Below are 15,934 nucleotides of genomic sequence, written 5' to 3' on the forward strand. Positions count from 1 at the left end.
AACTTCTCCCTGCCTACCTGGCCCTGCCCATGGAACTGGAAACATCCCAGAGAACGCTACCATAGAGGTCCTGGATTTCAATAGCTTACCTAACATCCTAAATTTGTCCTCCAGAACCTCTCTCCTACCCTGCCCTATGTCATTGGTACCTACATGTACCACAACCACTAGCTCCTCCCCAGGACAACACATAAGTCTATCTAGATGTCTTGAGAGATTCACAACCTTCACACAGGCAGTCAAGTCACCATACAGTTCTCCCAGTTATCACAAACCCAGCTGTCTGCATTTCTAATGATCAAATCCCCCATTACTAAAAAGGCAGGTTTCCTAATGACTGGAGTTCCCACCCCCAGAGAGGTATCCTAAATGCAAGAGGATACCACAATATCATCTGGAATGAGGGTTCCAACTATGGGATGTTTTCCCTCTGCTCCAGTTGAATGTTCTCCTTCCCTGAGTCTTTCATCCTCCTTAACAGCTCAGGGGCCGTCTGACTGGAGATGGGACAGTTCTACAGAGTCCCAGGAAGCCTCATTTACATACCTCTGTCTTCTTTAGCTCCTCCAATTCAGCCACGCTGGCCTTCAAAGCCCGTATGTGGTCTCTGAGGGCCAGTTGCTCCTTGCATCGAATGCTCACATACACCACCTGTCCATAGGGCAGGTAATCACACATGCTACATCGAGTGCAATAAACAGGATAGCCCCCACTCTGCTGCTGGGCTCCTGCCGCGTTCTCTCCTACAGCTACTTAGGTTATTGACAGGGTTTTTATTTAAATCAGATAGTTTTGGTTTTAGTTTAGCAGTTTTAAAGAATGCCAAGTGTATCTAGTCCCCTTCATACTCCCCCTCTAAACTCCCTCACAAAACTACCCATTAGCACCTCCTGTTCATTAGTTCCCTGGTCACTTACTAGCAGGCTTTATATAGCCCTAACCTTCCTGATAGCTCTACCCCCTGGTTAAGGCTTCCTATTAATCTCTCTTCTTTCTCATCTTTTTCTCTACCCAGTACCTTTCCACACTCCTTTTACTTCTCTCTAAGTTAACCACGTTCTTTTCTCTTAGCATTGGGTTTCACATCTGAAGTGGGCAAAGTGGCTGAGATTCTCCCAATGTATTACAAACAATAACCTGAGTAGTTAAAGAGAGCCCTCCATTTACTGCTATCACCAGATGATGTGCTGATGGACACAGTATTAGACAATGGTAAATTTTAAAAAAAGTGTTTTGTCTGTACTAATATTTACAAAGTTTAAAGCCGTAACAGAATTACATAGGGGTAGACATGGCAACAAGGCAGAAATAGGACCTATCTATTTAGGTTATCATAATGTGCTCATCACTATCTCTCTAGCAGCTGCTCTGAGTGACCAAACTAAGGTGCCTGCACTATCACAGAGGGGCACAGGACCCCTCTTGCAGCTTCCTTTTGCTTCCCTATCAGAAGACATTTTTTCTGCAGGGAAGCAAAGACATCTGCATGGGGCCAAGAATTCTGCACACAAGCAGTGACACAGAATTCCCCGAGGAGTACAGAACGTAGGCTACACTTACAGAATAGAGGGGATGATCTCCTACTAAGCAGTACCTCTGAAAAAGATTTGGGGGTTTTAGTGGAGTATCAGCTGAACATGTATTCCCAGGCAATGCTGTAACCAAAAAGATAATGTGATCCCTGGATGTATAAAGAAGGGAATCTCAAATGGGAATCGAGAGGTAATTTTATTTCTGTATTTGGCACGAATGGGATCGCTGCTGAAATACTGTGTCCAATTCTGGTTCAAGAAGGATGCTGATAAACTGGTGAGAGTTCAGAGAAGAGCCCTGATAATTGCTAATAAGAGTAGAAAACAAGCCTTACAATGAAAGATTCAAGGAGTTCAATCTGCTTATCTTACCAAATAGAAGGCTAAGGGGTGATTTGATCAGACTAAGTATCTACATGGGGAACAAATATATAAAAATAGGCTTTTCAATCTAGCAGACAATGGTATAACACAATCCAATGTCTGGAAGCTGAAGCAAGACAAATTCAGACTGGAACTGGGTGTAATCTTTTTAATAGCGATAGTACTAACCATTGCAAGAATTTACCAAGGGTCACAGTAGATTTGCCACCACTGACAATTTCTAAGTCAAGATGTAATGTATTTTAAAAAAGATTTGCTCTAGTTCAAATGGAATTATTTTGGGAAAGTTCCATCAGCTCTTTTACAGGAGCTTAGACTAGATGATTACAATGGATCTGTATAGCCTTGGCATTTTTGAATAAACTTATTTTGCTAGTTGAGAAACTGAAGTAGAGAGGTTAAGTGACTTGCCAAAGGTGTCAGCAATAGAAACTAAAGTCAGAAACAGAAACCAGATTTACTGGTTCCCACAAGATTACCCTGGCAATGCAGACATTTGAGCTCACATTGGACTTCACTGAGTCGCAAAGCCCACGCCAGAACATCTACAGAGCAATTTTATAGCCCAGCAGCCTGACACTCTCAAGCCTGAGTCAGCAGACCCAGGCCAAGCATGGCTATACTTTATTGCAATGTAGCCATACCTTATATATTTGGAGTCTGGAAGAAGCCTGAAGGCAAAAGAGCAGTAAGAGGGGTTTTGCTAGGTAGTGTCCCCCAACCAGAGAGTTAGGGTTGAGGGTTCAAGGAAGGAGGAACACCAGAGAGATTTCTAGCTGTCTCTAAGCTAAGGTCTAGAGAGAGATGAAGAGAGGGGAGCAGCAGAGGAAATGACCTGCTGAGTTCTCCAAGGCTGCTGTTACATGACAGACTCAAGAGAAGTGATGGATGATCCCAGCAGAGATGTGGTGAGAGTGTGGGAGGGGTCATGCTGGAAGAGCGGGTGGCACTTTAGGTCAAGGGGCTGGAATTGCTGTCCTGGTACATGGGCAGGAGAGGACTGTGCAGAGCTGGGGCATGGTGAGGGATGCTAGTAATGTTCCTTCTAATCTTTTCTATCCATATGTGGATTTTTTCTATCCAAGTGCAGTATAATTTTTTATGTGCACCAAAGGCGTGTGTGAATGTGTTTCTATCATCGATAGAAACAAAAAAACTTAGCTGTCGGCTCTCTGCTAGTCAGTTTGGAAGCACTGGAATATCTCCTGAGCAGCTGCATAAGCACACAGCTTAGAGGGAATACTGGATGCCAAGGCTGTATGTTGAATATACTGTTTGTACTATGTTGGACACAATCTACACTATGATTGTGGGAATTTTATTATGATAAATGTGCACAGAACATTTGCAAAAAATGAACCCCACAAGTGCTATATTTATACTTGGGAAGACTCTGCAGTCTAATTCTGAGAACTCTGAAGAAAGGAAGATGAGGCAGGTATGTCTGTCATGACATGGCTTCCCAAAGAAGGATGCTCCTATTGGGTCTGCCTTGTGACACTTTGACAATGTCCTATTTATATGTAAACTCCCCCATCACTGCCAGAGGCTGGTCATATTTCTTTCTTGTTCTTCGATAGATAGATAGATAGATAGATAAAATAGAAAGATAGATAGATAGATAGATAGATAGATAGATAGATAGAAAGAAAAAAAAGAAAGGAGGCATTTAAAATACTGCATGAAAGCAATGGTGTTATTCAAGATTATGTAGTACTTTTAATAATTCAAAAGCAGAAACTGTCTGGACACTGAATCATCAGACATGTACATTTGCTGTATCTCAAGAGAGCCTACTGTGCCCTCCACAGAGCTTCTAGACAGAAGATTATGTCTTGTTTGTTGCTCACAAAGAACACTGACCCAAGGTGAACTCAGTTAATGTGAAGCACATCTTTTCATGGCTGCACATACATTGGGCATTAAATGCAAGAATGAATGTACAGAAATTATATATTTTTGAGGTGGAACTTAGTGCAGCAACCATCAGAATTTCTCTTCTTTACTCACAAGTGAGAATTAACACAGGGGCATGTTTTCTGTTACAGAAATTTTCCATACTGTAAGCTGATTTAGTTAACAATATTAACCTCCCTCCCCACCCACCCCCCCGTAAAAACTATTAAAACCAGCGAATTCATTATATACCCATAAACTTTATCTATAAGCTTCGTTAAAGCCAGGTTCATATATACCAGAGGGTAGATACTAAATGCAGAAAAAGAGGTTAACATTCTTAGCTGTTATCCTGGATTTCATCGATTTACATTTAGTATATGAGATTTTAAATCTGGTCAATAAGCATAATGCAGCATTTCATAAACATCTTGTATGATTCTAAGTTAGAATAATGCAATGTTCATAGTAGTAGTGCTTTCTCTTTAAAAAGAAAAAGACTGACAGAACACAATATGCCCATAAATAAGATGTGTGTTGTTATTATAAACATTTCCCCCCAATATCACTATATAAGATTATGAAAAATACATTTTAAATAGTGTTTAACTGGTGTTAAATCTTCTAAAATGATTTTCTCATGAGCTGGCACTATGGCTTAACAAGGGATAAAAGAAACACTCTCATTGGCTCATGAAATACTAGTTTAAGATGTAGAGTGGTTGCTATGTGATGTTATAAATAATTAGCATACCTTATTTCAGATATAGCTGTGGCCCAGATTTATGTCTGCACATTGGCTTAGCTAACTACAGAGCTAGTACACAATGGTAAGATCATGAACTGAGGAAAGAGATTTATTCTTCCTCAGTTTGAGAACGGCAACTGTGATTATGAAGACTATACATGCCACAAAACCCAGTGAAGTACCTGTCTTGATAGCACAGGTGACCTCTTGACAAGTGGCCACTGGGAAGACACTACCTATGACAATCGGAGGGGTTATTTCCTGAGGTCAATGGCTCTCCACCTTTCCAGACAACTGTATCCCTTCCAGGAATCTGATCTGTCTTGCTTACCCCCAAGTTTCATCTTGCTTAAAATTACTACTGCTTATAAAATCAGACATAAAAATAGAAAGGTGTCACAGCACACCATTGCTGAAACACTGCTTACTTTCTCATTTTTACCACAGAACTATAATGAGAATCATCTGGAATATAAAAACGGTATTTACATTTCAGTGCATAGCATATACAGCCGTATAAATAAGTCACTGTCTGTAGGAAATTTTAGTTTGTACTGACTTTGCTAGTGCTTTTCATGTTAGCTGTTCTAAAACTAGACAAATATCTAGATGAGTTGATATGAACATTCTGGAAGACTTCTCTGAACCCCAGGGTACATCTACCCCTAGACTGAGCACCACTGATGTAAAAACAAACCAAAAAATGGTAGCTAGGCCTACAGAAGAATTCTGTCTACTGAATACTGTCTACACTGGGATTTCAGTTGCTTTAGCTCTGTTGGTGAGAGGTTGAAAGAGAGGGAGGGAGGGGAGTACATTCTTTTCACACTTCTGAATCATCTACTGGGTTGGTGTAACTTATTAGAGTAAGCCCTAGACATACAAGGGTACGTCTACACTGCACAGTTATTTTGGGATACCAGAAATATTTTGGGCATGCTATTTTGTCATCCCGGTAAACCTTGTCGCACAAGGGATGGCTTGAAATAGCGCATTATTTTGAAATCTGGCATTGTGAAGACACACCTAATTTCAAAATAAGATATTCTGAAATAGGTTAGAGATAAAATACTCAATTTGCGTAGTGCAAATTGCGTATCTTATTTTGAGTTGAGGGGGCTGTGTAGATGCACTCCAAATGTTCCTACATAATGAGAGGCACACAGATTATTTGACAGCAGGGATATATCTACTCAGTAATGCTCTCCTTTCTCTTAGTTCTTCACAATCCAATTGGAGAAGATAAACTATTCATATATAAAAAAGGATACATTAAAATGTCTATTGAGAAAATACAGAAGCTCAAAAGAACCTTCCCTGTACATAGTAATGCAGTGTCACAGAAGTAAGCCTGACTTGAAGAAAATAAATCAGATAAACTATACTAGAAGTGTGAACTTTGATTGCCCTCTTCACCTTATACTCCACAGACTGGATCATTAACTTTTCAGTATATAGAGATGACTTCATAAATAAAACCACAGGTTGAGACAGAAAACCAGTGTTTACAAAATATACTTACTGTACTTTTTCCAGCTAGAGGAGGGTGGAATTGAGCTTCCTTAAAGAACCCCAAACTCTGTAACTTTTTGAATGGCAGACAAAAATCTTTATTTTAGACATAGTTCAAAATCCCAATTTTTTTCTTTTCAAAATCTTACTATCAGTCACAGGGAAAATCCTACATGCTTTATGGCTACATGACTCTATATCCTCAGTTATTCCATAGACTAACCCTGCCCACTCAATAACTGTGTGTGTGTGTGTGTGTGTGTGTGTGTAAAATATAAAATGAGCTATGAAAGGACTTCCCAGGCTAAAGGAACATTTTTATACATAAATTTAATGTATTAATCTTCACACCAGTGCTGGGAGGTAATTTGGTATTATAATTTAATATTATCTTGTTTAAAGATGGGGAAACTGAGGCACGACTCTGTCAACTTGCCCAAGGCCACCAAGCAAGCAGCAAAGCTGAAATTAGAACTGGGAGATCCTCATGGCCACCCTTGTGCCCATTTTCCTTTTATATTACACCCTTTTATATTACCCTGCCTAGAGATGCCTAAGGGGGTGTCTTTTACATCATTTATTAACCCAAGATATAGGCAACTGGTATGGAGACAATGTAGCCATGAGTTTTACTTTTAATATTTGTCCTGTTCTAAGTGTTACTGTGCCTTGGATATTTCCATGTCATCAGTTGATAAAGAATTATTAGCATATGTTGACCTGAAAACCTCCTGAATTTAACAGAAGAATAATGCAATTTTATTAAATGCATCAGCAAAACTGGCTATGATAAAGTGGCCAAATCCGTAACAACTTTTGGTCAGCAAGAGAAGTGTCAGCTCCAACAGCAGACCTTACAGCTTTTTAAGCTATGTAGACTTGAGACAGCAGATAGCAGGATCAGCATCAAAAGTCTGAAGGTCCTTGAAAAATCAAACTACCTTAATATTCTTTATTATTTGTAACATGTCACAGCAGTTTTGGAATCCTGTCTAAAGTAGATCAGAGGGCCACTAATTCAGTAGATAGGAGTCCTGTTCTTTAGATGGATTTTTTTTTTGCATATGTACATAGAAAACTCTATCAGAAGTAACTGCATTAGGAATGGACAGTTGTTTTTGATCTGTGATAAAGTAAATGAAACTCTAAATTAGGAGTAAGGAACCTTTTTTTCCAGTCAGGGACCACTGATCCACCAGAAAAAACAGATGGGGGAGGGAGCCACACAAGATAAAAAAAAAAGCCCAATCCTCACACACTTTTAATTAAGCTCATGTCATGCTCTAGCTTACTACTCACCTGCTCCCAAGTTGTGGTTTAAAGTCAAAGGTTCGGAAATGTGGCTAGTCCCAGGGAGGCGCAGAAACAGGCAAACTAGTACTAAATATCTTTTAAACTTTTATTAAAGGGCTTCTACGTATAAATTATGATTTTATCAGTTTCTTACATACGTAGGCACTAAATAATTATTAGAATGTCCAATAAACAAAATGCAATACAGTGAAGAAAATTCTTTGAGATGTCTCTAAATCCCAATAGTTGTTAACAAGGGACTAGGGATTATTAACAGTTACATTTACATCAGTCTTACTTATAAGACTAATCATTTATCTAAAACTTTTAACACTACTACTTAACAATACCTCTAAACAATTTCAGATAACAATACTTACATTTAACAGACACACAAACTACAACAACAACATATTTGGTATTTGTTATGTTTGGTATACGTTACGCTCTACAGGAACTCGTTTGGTTCGGTGAGCGGGAGGTGGCCCTTGGGTGATCAGTCCTCGGACCTGGCTCATATTCCGCCATCCAATGTTTATTCGGGATTCCTCAATTTGATACAGGAGGGAAAGCTGTTTTATAGAGAGTTTTTGCGCGCTTTTTGTGATAGGCTAGCAGACCCTGTCTGCTAAGTGACAGGGGTAAGGGGGTGAGATGGTTTCCTGTTTTTCCTTTTCTGCCTTATCGGGCATGGCACAGTCAGCACAACCAGCACGAACTTTACATGAACTTTTTAGGTCTGGTTTTGGTTCCTGTTCGTCGCTGACCTTTAAGTTACATAGTGTAAGGGTTTTTATCAAGGGGAAGTTGACCTTTTGCTTGGATGGCAATACGCGCGAGAGGCCTGGCCAGCAAAGAGCCTGCTTCCACACAAGTGAGAAGCTAAAAAACAAACAAAAAAACCCCCACCTTCCCCCAGTTACTCACACTTACCTTGATGTGTACCACACTCTAGTCATGCAGAGAGAGGGGGAAGCATGGAGGGTTGGGGCTTCCCCTGCAGCACAGAGACTTGCTATGGGGCCAGATCAAATTAAGCCAAGGGGTGTAGGTTCTCAAATCCCGCTTGAAATGACCTAGTAAAAGCCAACATGGCATCTATCCTTTCAAACCTGGCATGCTCCATTTCCAATTTTAGGGATTAAAAATGTACAGGGCAATCCAATACTATGTGTGATTTGCTATTAGCTTGTTTGTGCATCTTTAAGTGCTTTGTAAGTAGACTATTAAGAGGAGGTGCAAGGAGAAGCTGTACCTATCTTGTTAAACTGCACCCTAAGTGCATGTCTAAACTACATATCTCTTTCGAAAGAGGGATGTAAATTAGACAGATCAAAATTGCAAATGAACCTGGGATTTGAATTTCCCGCACTTCATTTGTATAATGGCGGCCATGCATTCTTTTGAAAACAGGTATTTCGAAAGTGAAACTGCCGTCTAAATTAAATGAGGTTTACGGGATCTTTTGAAAAAGGGTTTTTTTTTTCCCAAAAGAACCGTGTCTACACAGCAGTTTCAATTTCGAAATTTGCTCTTCTAAAAAAGGGATGAAGTTTAGACATAGCCTCAGTGCTTTCAATTATGATGCTTCAGAAGTTTCAGCTATTTCATGAGAAATATTGGACAAACATATTCTGAAGTCAATTACAAAACTGAAAAGAAAAAATAGACCATACTGTACAATTTGTAAATGTTCAGTACAATTTCTGCAAATTTCTTTAAATCTTCATTGAATTCGGATAAGCCCGATAAAGTTAACTCATGTGAGCAGCCTTCTTGAAAAGAACATGACTGCCAGTGAGAGTAAGAATAACTTGTGGGTGTTTGGGTTATAGAATCAAATCTCAGAACTTCTGTCAATTTTGCTTCAAACTTCAGGATTAATTGGAGTGAATGGACAAGATTTGGGGGTTGTTGTGTATAACTAGCTGACCATGAGCTCTCAATGTGATGGTGTGGCCAAAAAAAAAAAAAAAAACCCCACAATCCTGGAATGCATAAACAGGGAAATCTTGAGTAGGAGTAGAGAAGCTATTTTACTGCTATATTTGGCATAGGTACGACCATTATTGGAATACCCTGCCCAATTTAGGAGTCCACAATTCAACAAGGATGTTGATAAATTGGAGAGGGTTCAAAGAAGAGCCATGGAAATGAATAAAGATTTAGGGTATGTCTACACTACCCTGCTAGTTCGAACTAGCGGGGTAATGTATGCATACCGAACTTGCTAATGAAGCCCGGGATTTGAATTTCCCGGGCTTCATTAGCATAAAGCCGGCGCCGCCATTTTTAAAAGCCGGCTAGTGCGAACCCTGTGCCGCGCGGCTACACGCGGCACGGGCTAGATAGTTCAGACTAGCTAGCTATTCCGAACTATCTGTACACCTCATTCCACGAGGCGTACAGATAGTTCGGAATAGCTAGCTAGTCCGAACTATCTAGCCCGTGCCGTGTGTAGCCGCGCGGCACGGGGTTCGCACTAGCCGGCTTTTAAAAATGGTGGCGCCGGCTTTATGCTAATGAAGCCCGGGAAATTCAAATCCCGGGCTTCATTAGCAAGTTCGGTATGCATACATTACCCCGCTAGTTCGAACTAGCGGGGTAGTGTAGACATACCCTTAGAAAACATGCCTTATAATTTCACACACACAGAGTTTGATCTATTTAGATTAACAAAGGGAAGGGTGGGGCTGACTTCATCCCAGTGGGGAAAAAATGTATGAAAACAGGCTCTTTTATGTAGCAGACAACAATGTAACACAATAAAAAGTCTAGAAGTTGAAGTTAGACAAATTCAGACTGGAAATAGGGTGTAATTATTTTTTAATTTGGGTATTAATCACTGGAAGAATTTACTAAATGTCACAGTGGATCCTCCATCCTGACAATTTTATACAAAAGATTAGATGTTTTTCTAGAAGATATGATCTAGGAATTATTTTGGAGAAATTCTATGGCCTGTATTTTACAGGAGGTCAGATTAGATAACCACAACGATCTCTTCTGGATTATCTACCAAATTTCCTTTTCTAAAAAAGCAAAATTATAACCAACCTTTTAGGAAGAATTCCTTGACCGCTACTTAAAAAACCCAGATCCATATTATTAGTGATACATTAGTGTAGTGTTACCTGGGAAGCAGGTTGTTAGGTGTTCCATTAGTGCTTCTTGTGTGACTTGCTTTCGTGCAGAGTTCATTGCTGAGATGGCCAAGCAAAGGATTTCTCCAAGTGGAATAAACTGTGACTGACTAATCGGAGACATACTGATTGGTGATACATCACCTATAGAAAGACAATAGAAATTAAGAAAGGGTTTACTGTGAACATTGCTGACAGAACAAATGTACAGAGATGTATCTATGACAATATGCAAAATTCTGTATTATTTATATCACTCTTGTGATGATACCTTCTAAATAAGATCAACAATTTATTAGTGAAGTTGAAGACACAACATATTTTTCACACTGAAGGTGTTTTAGGATGTTCAGGGAATATTTTCTTAAGCCCATGAAAATTAATGTACACCATTGCAACTGCAGAACCCTAAATTTGAATATGCAAAGCAGGAGCTTTGCCCACAAGTGTGCATTTGTTAATGTGTTTTTGCAAGCATAGCCAATGTTCTCTCTTTTTATAGACTGTCTGCATAGAACATTTCACGTTTGTCCTAGAGATAGCTTTTTTTAAATGGCAACAAAAATTAGAAAAAGAAAACTTTGGAAGTGTTAATGAGCAACTGCTGGCCAGCTCTACTAAGCCCTCTGCTCAGTGGCACAAAAGCAGCAAATACCCAAAGAATTATGTTCAGAAGAGCTCCTTCCTTGGTATGGAGATTAAATGACTTTGCATGACTGTAGATTAAAATAAGCAGTTTTGAAGTTGTGGTGAGGAAATATAAATAAATATAAAATGTCATCTGCCTTAGGCGAACTTTATTTTAACTTGCCAGGTTACTTACCCAAATAATTTTCCCCATGAAGTCTTTAAAATATATTTTATTAGCCAATATTTTAAAAGCACTAAAAAACTTTTAAATTTAAAAAGTTACAGCTTGAGAAACAATTTGATGAGATAAAGAGTACAGTATGTATACATTTGAAGTCTGCTCTTTATCTCCAGATGGTCCCAAAAGTACAGCAGTGCTTCCTACATAAGCAGTGAGAAAGCAGAAGATTGGAGGTTTCCTTAATCATAACAGAACTCTAAATAGTAACAATGGGCAGAAGAATTGGGGTTAGGAGTCCAATTGGAATCTGATCAATCACTGGGAGGCAGGTTTAGATTAAATGACCTTGAAACGTCATGAGCTATTTTCATGAGATTTCAGTGAATTTGAACAACTGGAACGCAGTTTGGGATCAGATCAGAAACCAAAAGTACGGAAGTGGGTTCAAATGTATGACTTCAAATCCAACCCACTCCTGAAATTCAAAGGATGCTCCAAGTGTGGTCCAATAATTTTAATTGTCTTATTTTTCACTATGCAGGTATAGTATGCTTGCATAAGGTTAAAAAATGGAAAATCAAATTAATCTAATCATAAGCAATAACAGAACTGTTACAATGAGTATTTTGTAAAAAAAGTTTTTATAGTTGTTTTAGGTTAACACTATTTATTATATATCTATTTCAAATATGCCAGTTGCATATTCTGTTGTATTGTAAGGATACATGTTTTAAACAACCACACATACAAATAAGGAGGAGGATTTAAAATAAGTTTATTCGTGCTGTATCTCTCTAGAACACTATTGCACACCACCTAAAAAGGTTTCCATTCTGCAATTGGATATATTCTGGCAGACCATAGGACCTATACGGAGATCCACTGACTTTAGCTGAACTCCGTGTAAGTGAAAAGATCTGCCCCATGTATATTTATTTGACTTCAGGTCAGGGGCCTCGTTTAGATGTTCTTTAGAGTATTCTTATTTTACTTGTCTGCAAAATACCTGGCACATTACTAGATAAGAACGGCCATACTGGGTCAGACCAAAAGTCCATCTAGCCCAGTATCCTGTCTTCTGACCGTGGCCAGCGCCAGATGCCGCAGAGGGAGTGAACAGAAACAGGAAATCATCAAGTGGTCCCTCTCCTCCCATCCATTTCCAGCCCCTGACAAACAGAGGCTAGAGACATCATTCCTATCCATTCTGGCTAATAAGTATTGATGGACCTAACAACCTCCATGAATTTATTTAATTCTTTTTTGAACCCTGTTAAAGTTCTGGTCTTCACAACATCCTCTGGCAAGGAGTTCGCTGCGTGAAGAAAAACTTCCATTTGTTTGTTTTAATCCTGCTCCCGGGATGACAAGAATGTCTCGGGCCAGCCCTGGTCACTAGGCGGGCGCACATAAATGCCCAGGCGGGCTCCATAGCGCCCGCAGGCACCACACTGGGGACCACTGCTCTAAGCTACACAGCAGCACAGCTTCACAGGTGATTAATCAGCCCTGCCCAGTCAATCAACTCTGTGCAGGGAGCCCTGAGCCTCTGTGAAGCTATGCTGCCATGCAGTTTAGAGGGAACACTGGTCCCTGTGTTGCCCCACCTGGCTGAGGATCCCGGGGGACGGGGATCCCAGCCCGTTTGTGCTACCGGGCATCGGGGCTCTCTGGTTCAGCAACATCCGTGGTCCGGTATTTACGGACCAGAGAGTCCTGGATTCTGGCGGTTTAACCTGTATTACCATTTTTTTTTTACTAATTTAAACATGTCCATGTTGTTTTATGCCAGTATGAAATACATTCCGCTCCTATACATTTGGAAATTGTTGTGATTTTTTCTTTTAAACACTTGAACACATTTTAAATTCAAAAGGAATATCTGACATATATTAGTCTTGTAAAAGGCTATCACAATTCACTCCTTGCTAATTCCTCTGAGAGTTGATTAACTTAGTTCATCTTGACAAGGCAACCCTCATTCATCTTCACTGCTGTTAGAAAGTTGTCAATAAACCATTTATTAGAGATAATTTGAGATTCTTCAAAAAGAAAAACAGAACATTTGTAAAACTTACAGTAGAGCTAGTGATAGAGAGCCAGAGAGATCCAGACTTATGGGGGTACTAATTTGCCAAGTTTTATCTTACACACCCTTGGGCTCTGGGAAGTTCAAATATGAAGAGGTTATATTTAAGTGAACAAATTCTTTGATGCACAGCAACAGAAAGTATCTTGTGTACAATTTAATTTATTATATTAACAAAAATTATATGTATAAATACCATTTAACCTTTTGGATACAAGACTTACAACAATCTTTTCAGGAAAGATTGGTTTTACAAAAATCAAATATTCTTTTCCAAAAACTTTTTTTTTGTAGACCTCAACCCTTTATACAGAATTCAGCATATGGCTCCCATTAACTCAGAGTGATGTTTTTTTTCAAACAGCTTTCCTTTGAAATCAAATTACTATTCTTGACTTTCAAATGTTTATGTTCAAAATTAGAAGAAAAACTGTGGAACCCAGAAAGCAGCTTTCACCAGCTGACTGTATTTTTTGTTTAAATATCATCAAGCTTCTAGAAGTATACGGTTTCAATTCCATTTCAGCTTCTAGTAGAAAGAAACAACAGTCAAACTTTAAAAAAAAAAAAAGAATTATAATAAAATATCTCATCTGGGACCGGTCAGGTCCCAAGGGTGCCAGACAAGGGAGGGCCAACCTGTATATGAAAATTAAGAGAGAGTCAGTCATAAATAAAATAAACACATATCTCTTAAATGGAATTTTTCTTGCATGGATCTCAAACCACTTTACAGAGATGGTTAAATATTATTTATTTTTTACAGATGAGATACCATGGCACAAAGAGGTTAAGTGATTGCTCCAGGTTATACACAATCAGTACAAGAGTTGGAAATAAAAATCCATGAAAAACCCATGCTTCAGTGCCCTATTTACCAGATCTGTTATATACTATTTAGTTCAGTATACCTGCTTCCTGTATGTCTGAATCGAATCTGCTTATTTTACTGACAAAAAGCAGTTTTTCAGTAGAGATTGCATTAAAGGCAAAACATTATGAAAGACAAACAGACTGCATTCTGCTCTATGCATTAGCCACAAAAATGTTAGCTAAGTTCTAACAATAGAATCTTTATTAATGATTAAGTGGTTAGAAAGAACAGAGTATAACTTCCAGCTTTCCGTCTCAGTTTACAGGGAGAGCAGTTAGAAAAATCATCACTGACTTATAAATGGAGGCGATTCAATGCATCCATTGAGACAGAAAATATGAAAAATACAATGTTTTCACAGAGTCACTTTTCAGAGCATAACCACACTTTATTAGAATTTATACACTTATTTCCTCACGTATGGGGAAGAACCCCCCTAAGTGCACTTCTGCAATTCAGTGAAATGTAAGAAGCTCAAATGTAACCAATTCTTCCCCTTTTCCCTGCCACTCAAAGCTCTTTAACCTTTTGTGGTACAACAATTTTCTTCAGATAAACTTTAAACATTATATTATTAATAAGGAAATTTCAAGTTATGTATGACATTACAGCCCAGGAGGTTTTGCATTAGAAATGCCTTAGACAGATTTCCATGCCAACACACTGATATCTTCAGCATATGACTGTGACTTCACTATGAGATCAAGCAAAAGGAAAAGCTTGTTTGTGATAATGGAGAACCTCTTCTTCAAACAAAAGATAGCTAACAGCAGCAGCTGGGGGTGAGGGAGAGAGATACTGAAAAATCCAAACAAGCTCCTCATATAAATATTTTCTTTCCAAGTTTACCTAACATCCCCTTTTGAAGGGACATATTTCCAAAATTACTTATTGTGAGCCTAACTGGTGCATATTGGTAGATTCAACAAACAAGTTATACATTCGACTTGGGTTGCATCCTCTTCTCTAAATTTCAAGGTGAGGTCAGTCATATTATTTCCAGAATAGCCCACATCATAGGTTAACATACAAACATTTAAAAATGTCATTTCAAAACAACAACGTACAAGTGCATATCAAATTGCCACTTGAGACTTTATGGTACCTTTTAACCACATTAAACAATAGAGAGATGAAAGAACATGCAGCTTCTGATAGCATTAAAAATGCTAGATTCATAAAACATTAGCTCTAGGATAATGTACTAATTTAGAAATAAACCTAATTTATTATCCACCACTAAAATTTTAAAAAATATGTTGTCCAGTCCCAACTAAACATCCTTTTCAACCATAATTGAGCCTTCCTTGTAAGTTGATGTATCGTTCTTTTTCTTTAAATCATATTTCCAGACTTATTTCACTAATATTACATTTTGATGTTATGTGTATCCAGAGAAGACTGCAACTGAGTAGAACAAACATTTTAGAAAACAAATAAGCAATTTACTCTGGCTTAAAAGGCGGCAAAACCTCATTTATTCGTTTTTGCTGAGCAACCTAATCATTGGCAAACATTCCAGTGACTACAAAATAAAAAGGTACCTTACACCTCTAATCACTTTCATACACACTGATGGCATAAGCTTCTATACACTTCCTAGCACAATGTGATCCCGGTCAAAGACTGGGATTTTTAGGGTTGATGATGAT

General features: G+C 38.7%; 1 protein-coding gene across 10 annotated transcripts in view; it reads right to left on the reverse strand.

Annotated features, from left to right (window-relative positions):
- STOX2 (storkhead box 2) overlaps nt 1–15,934 on the reverse strand; it is a 223,898-nt gene that overhangs the window by 24,102 nt on the left and 183,862 nt on the right. For all 10 annotated transcript variants that reach the window (XM_089777901.1, XM_025188239.3, XM_075930283.2 and 7 more), the window contains one exon: nt 10,500–10,652. In XM_089777901.1, the coding sequence (XP_089634027.1) occupies nt 10,500–10,652 (153 nt within the window). The remainder of the gene's footprint in view (nt 1–10,499; nt 10,653–15,934) is intronic.

This window comes from Pelodiscus sinensis, chromosome 4, assembly GCF_052426305.1.
Source record: "Pelodiscus sinensis isolate ZL-2025 chromosome 4, ASM5242630v1, whole genome shotgun sequence".
NCBI classification, from domain to species: Eukaryota; Metazoa; Chordata; order Testudines; family Trionychidae; genus Pelodiscus; species Pelodiscus sinensis.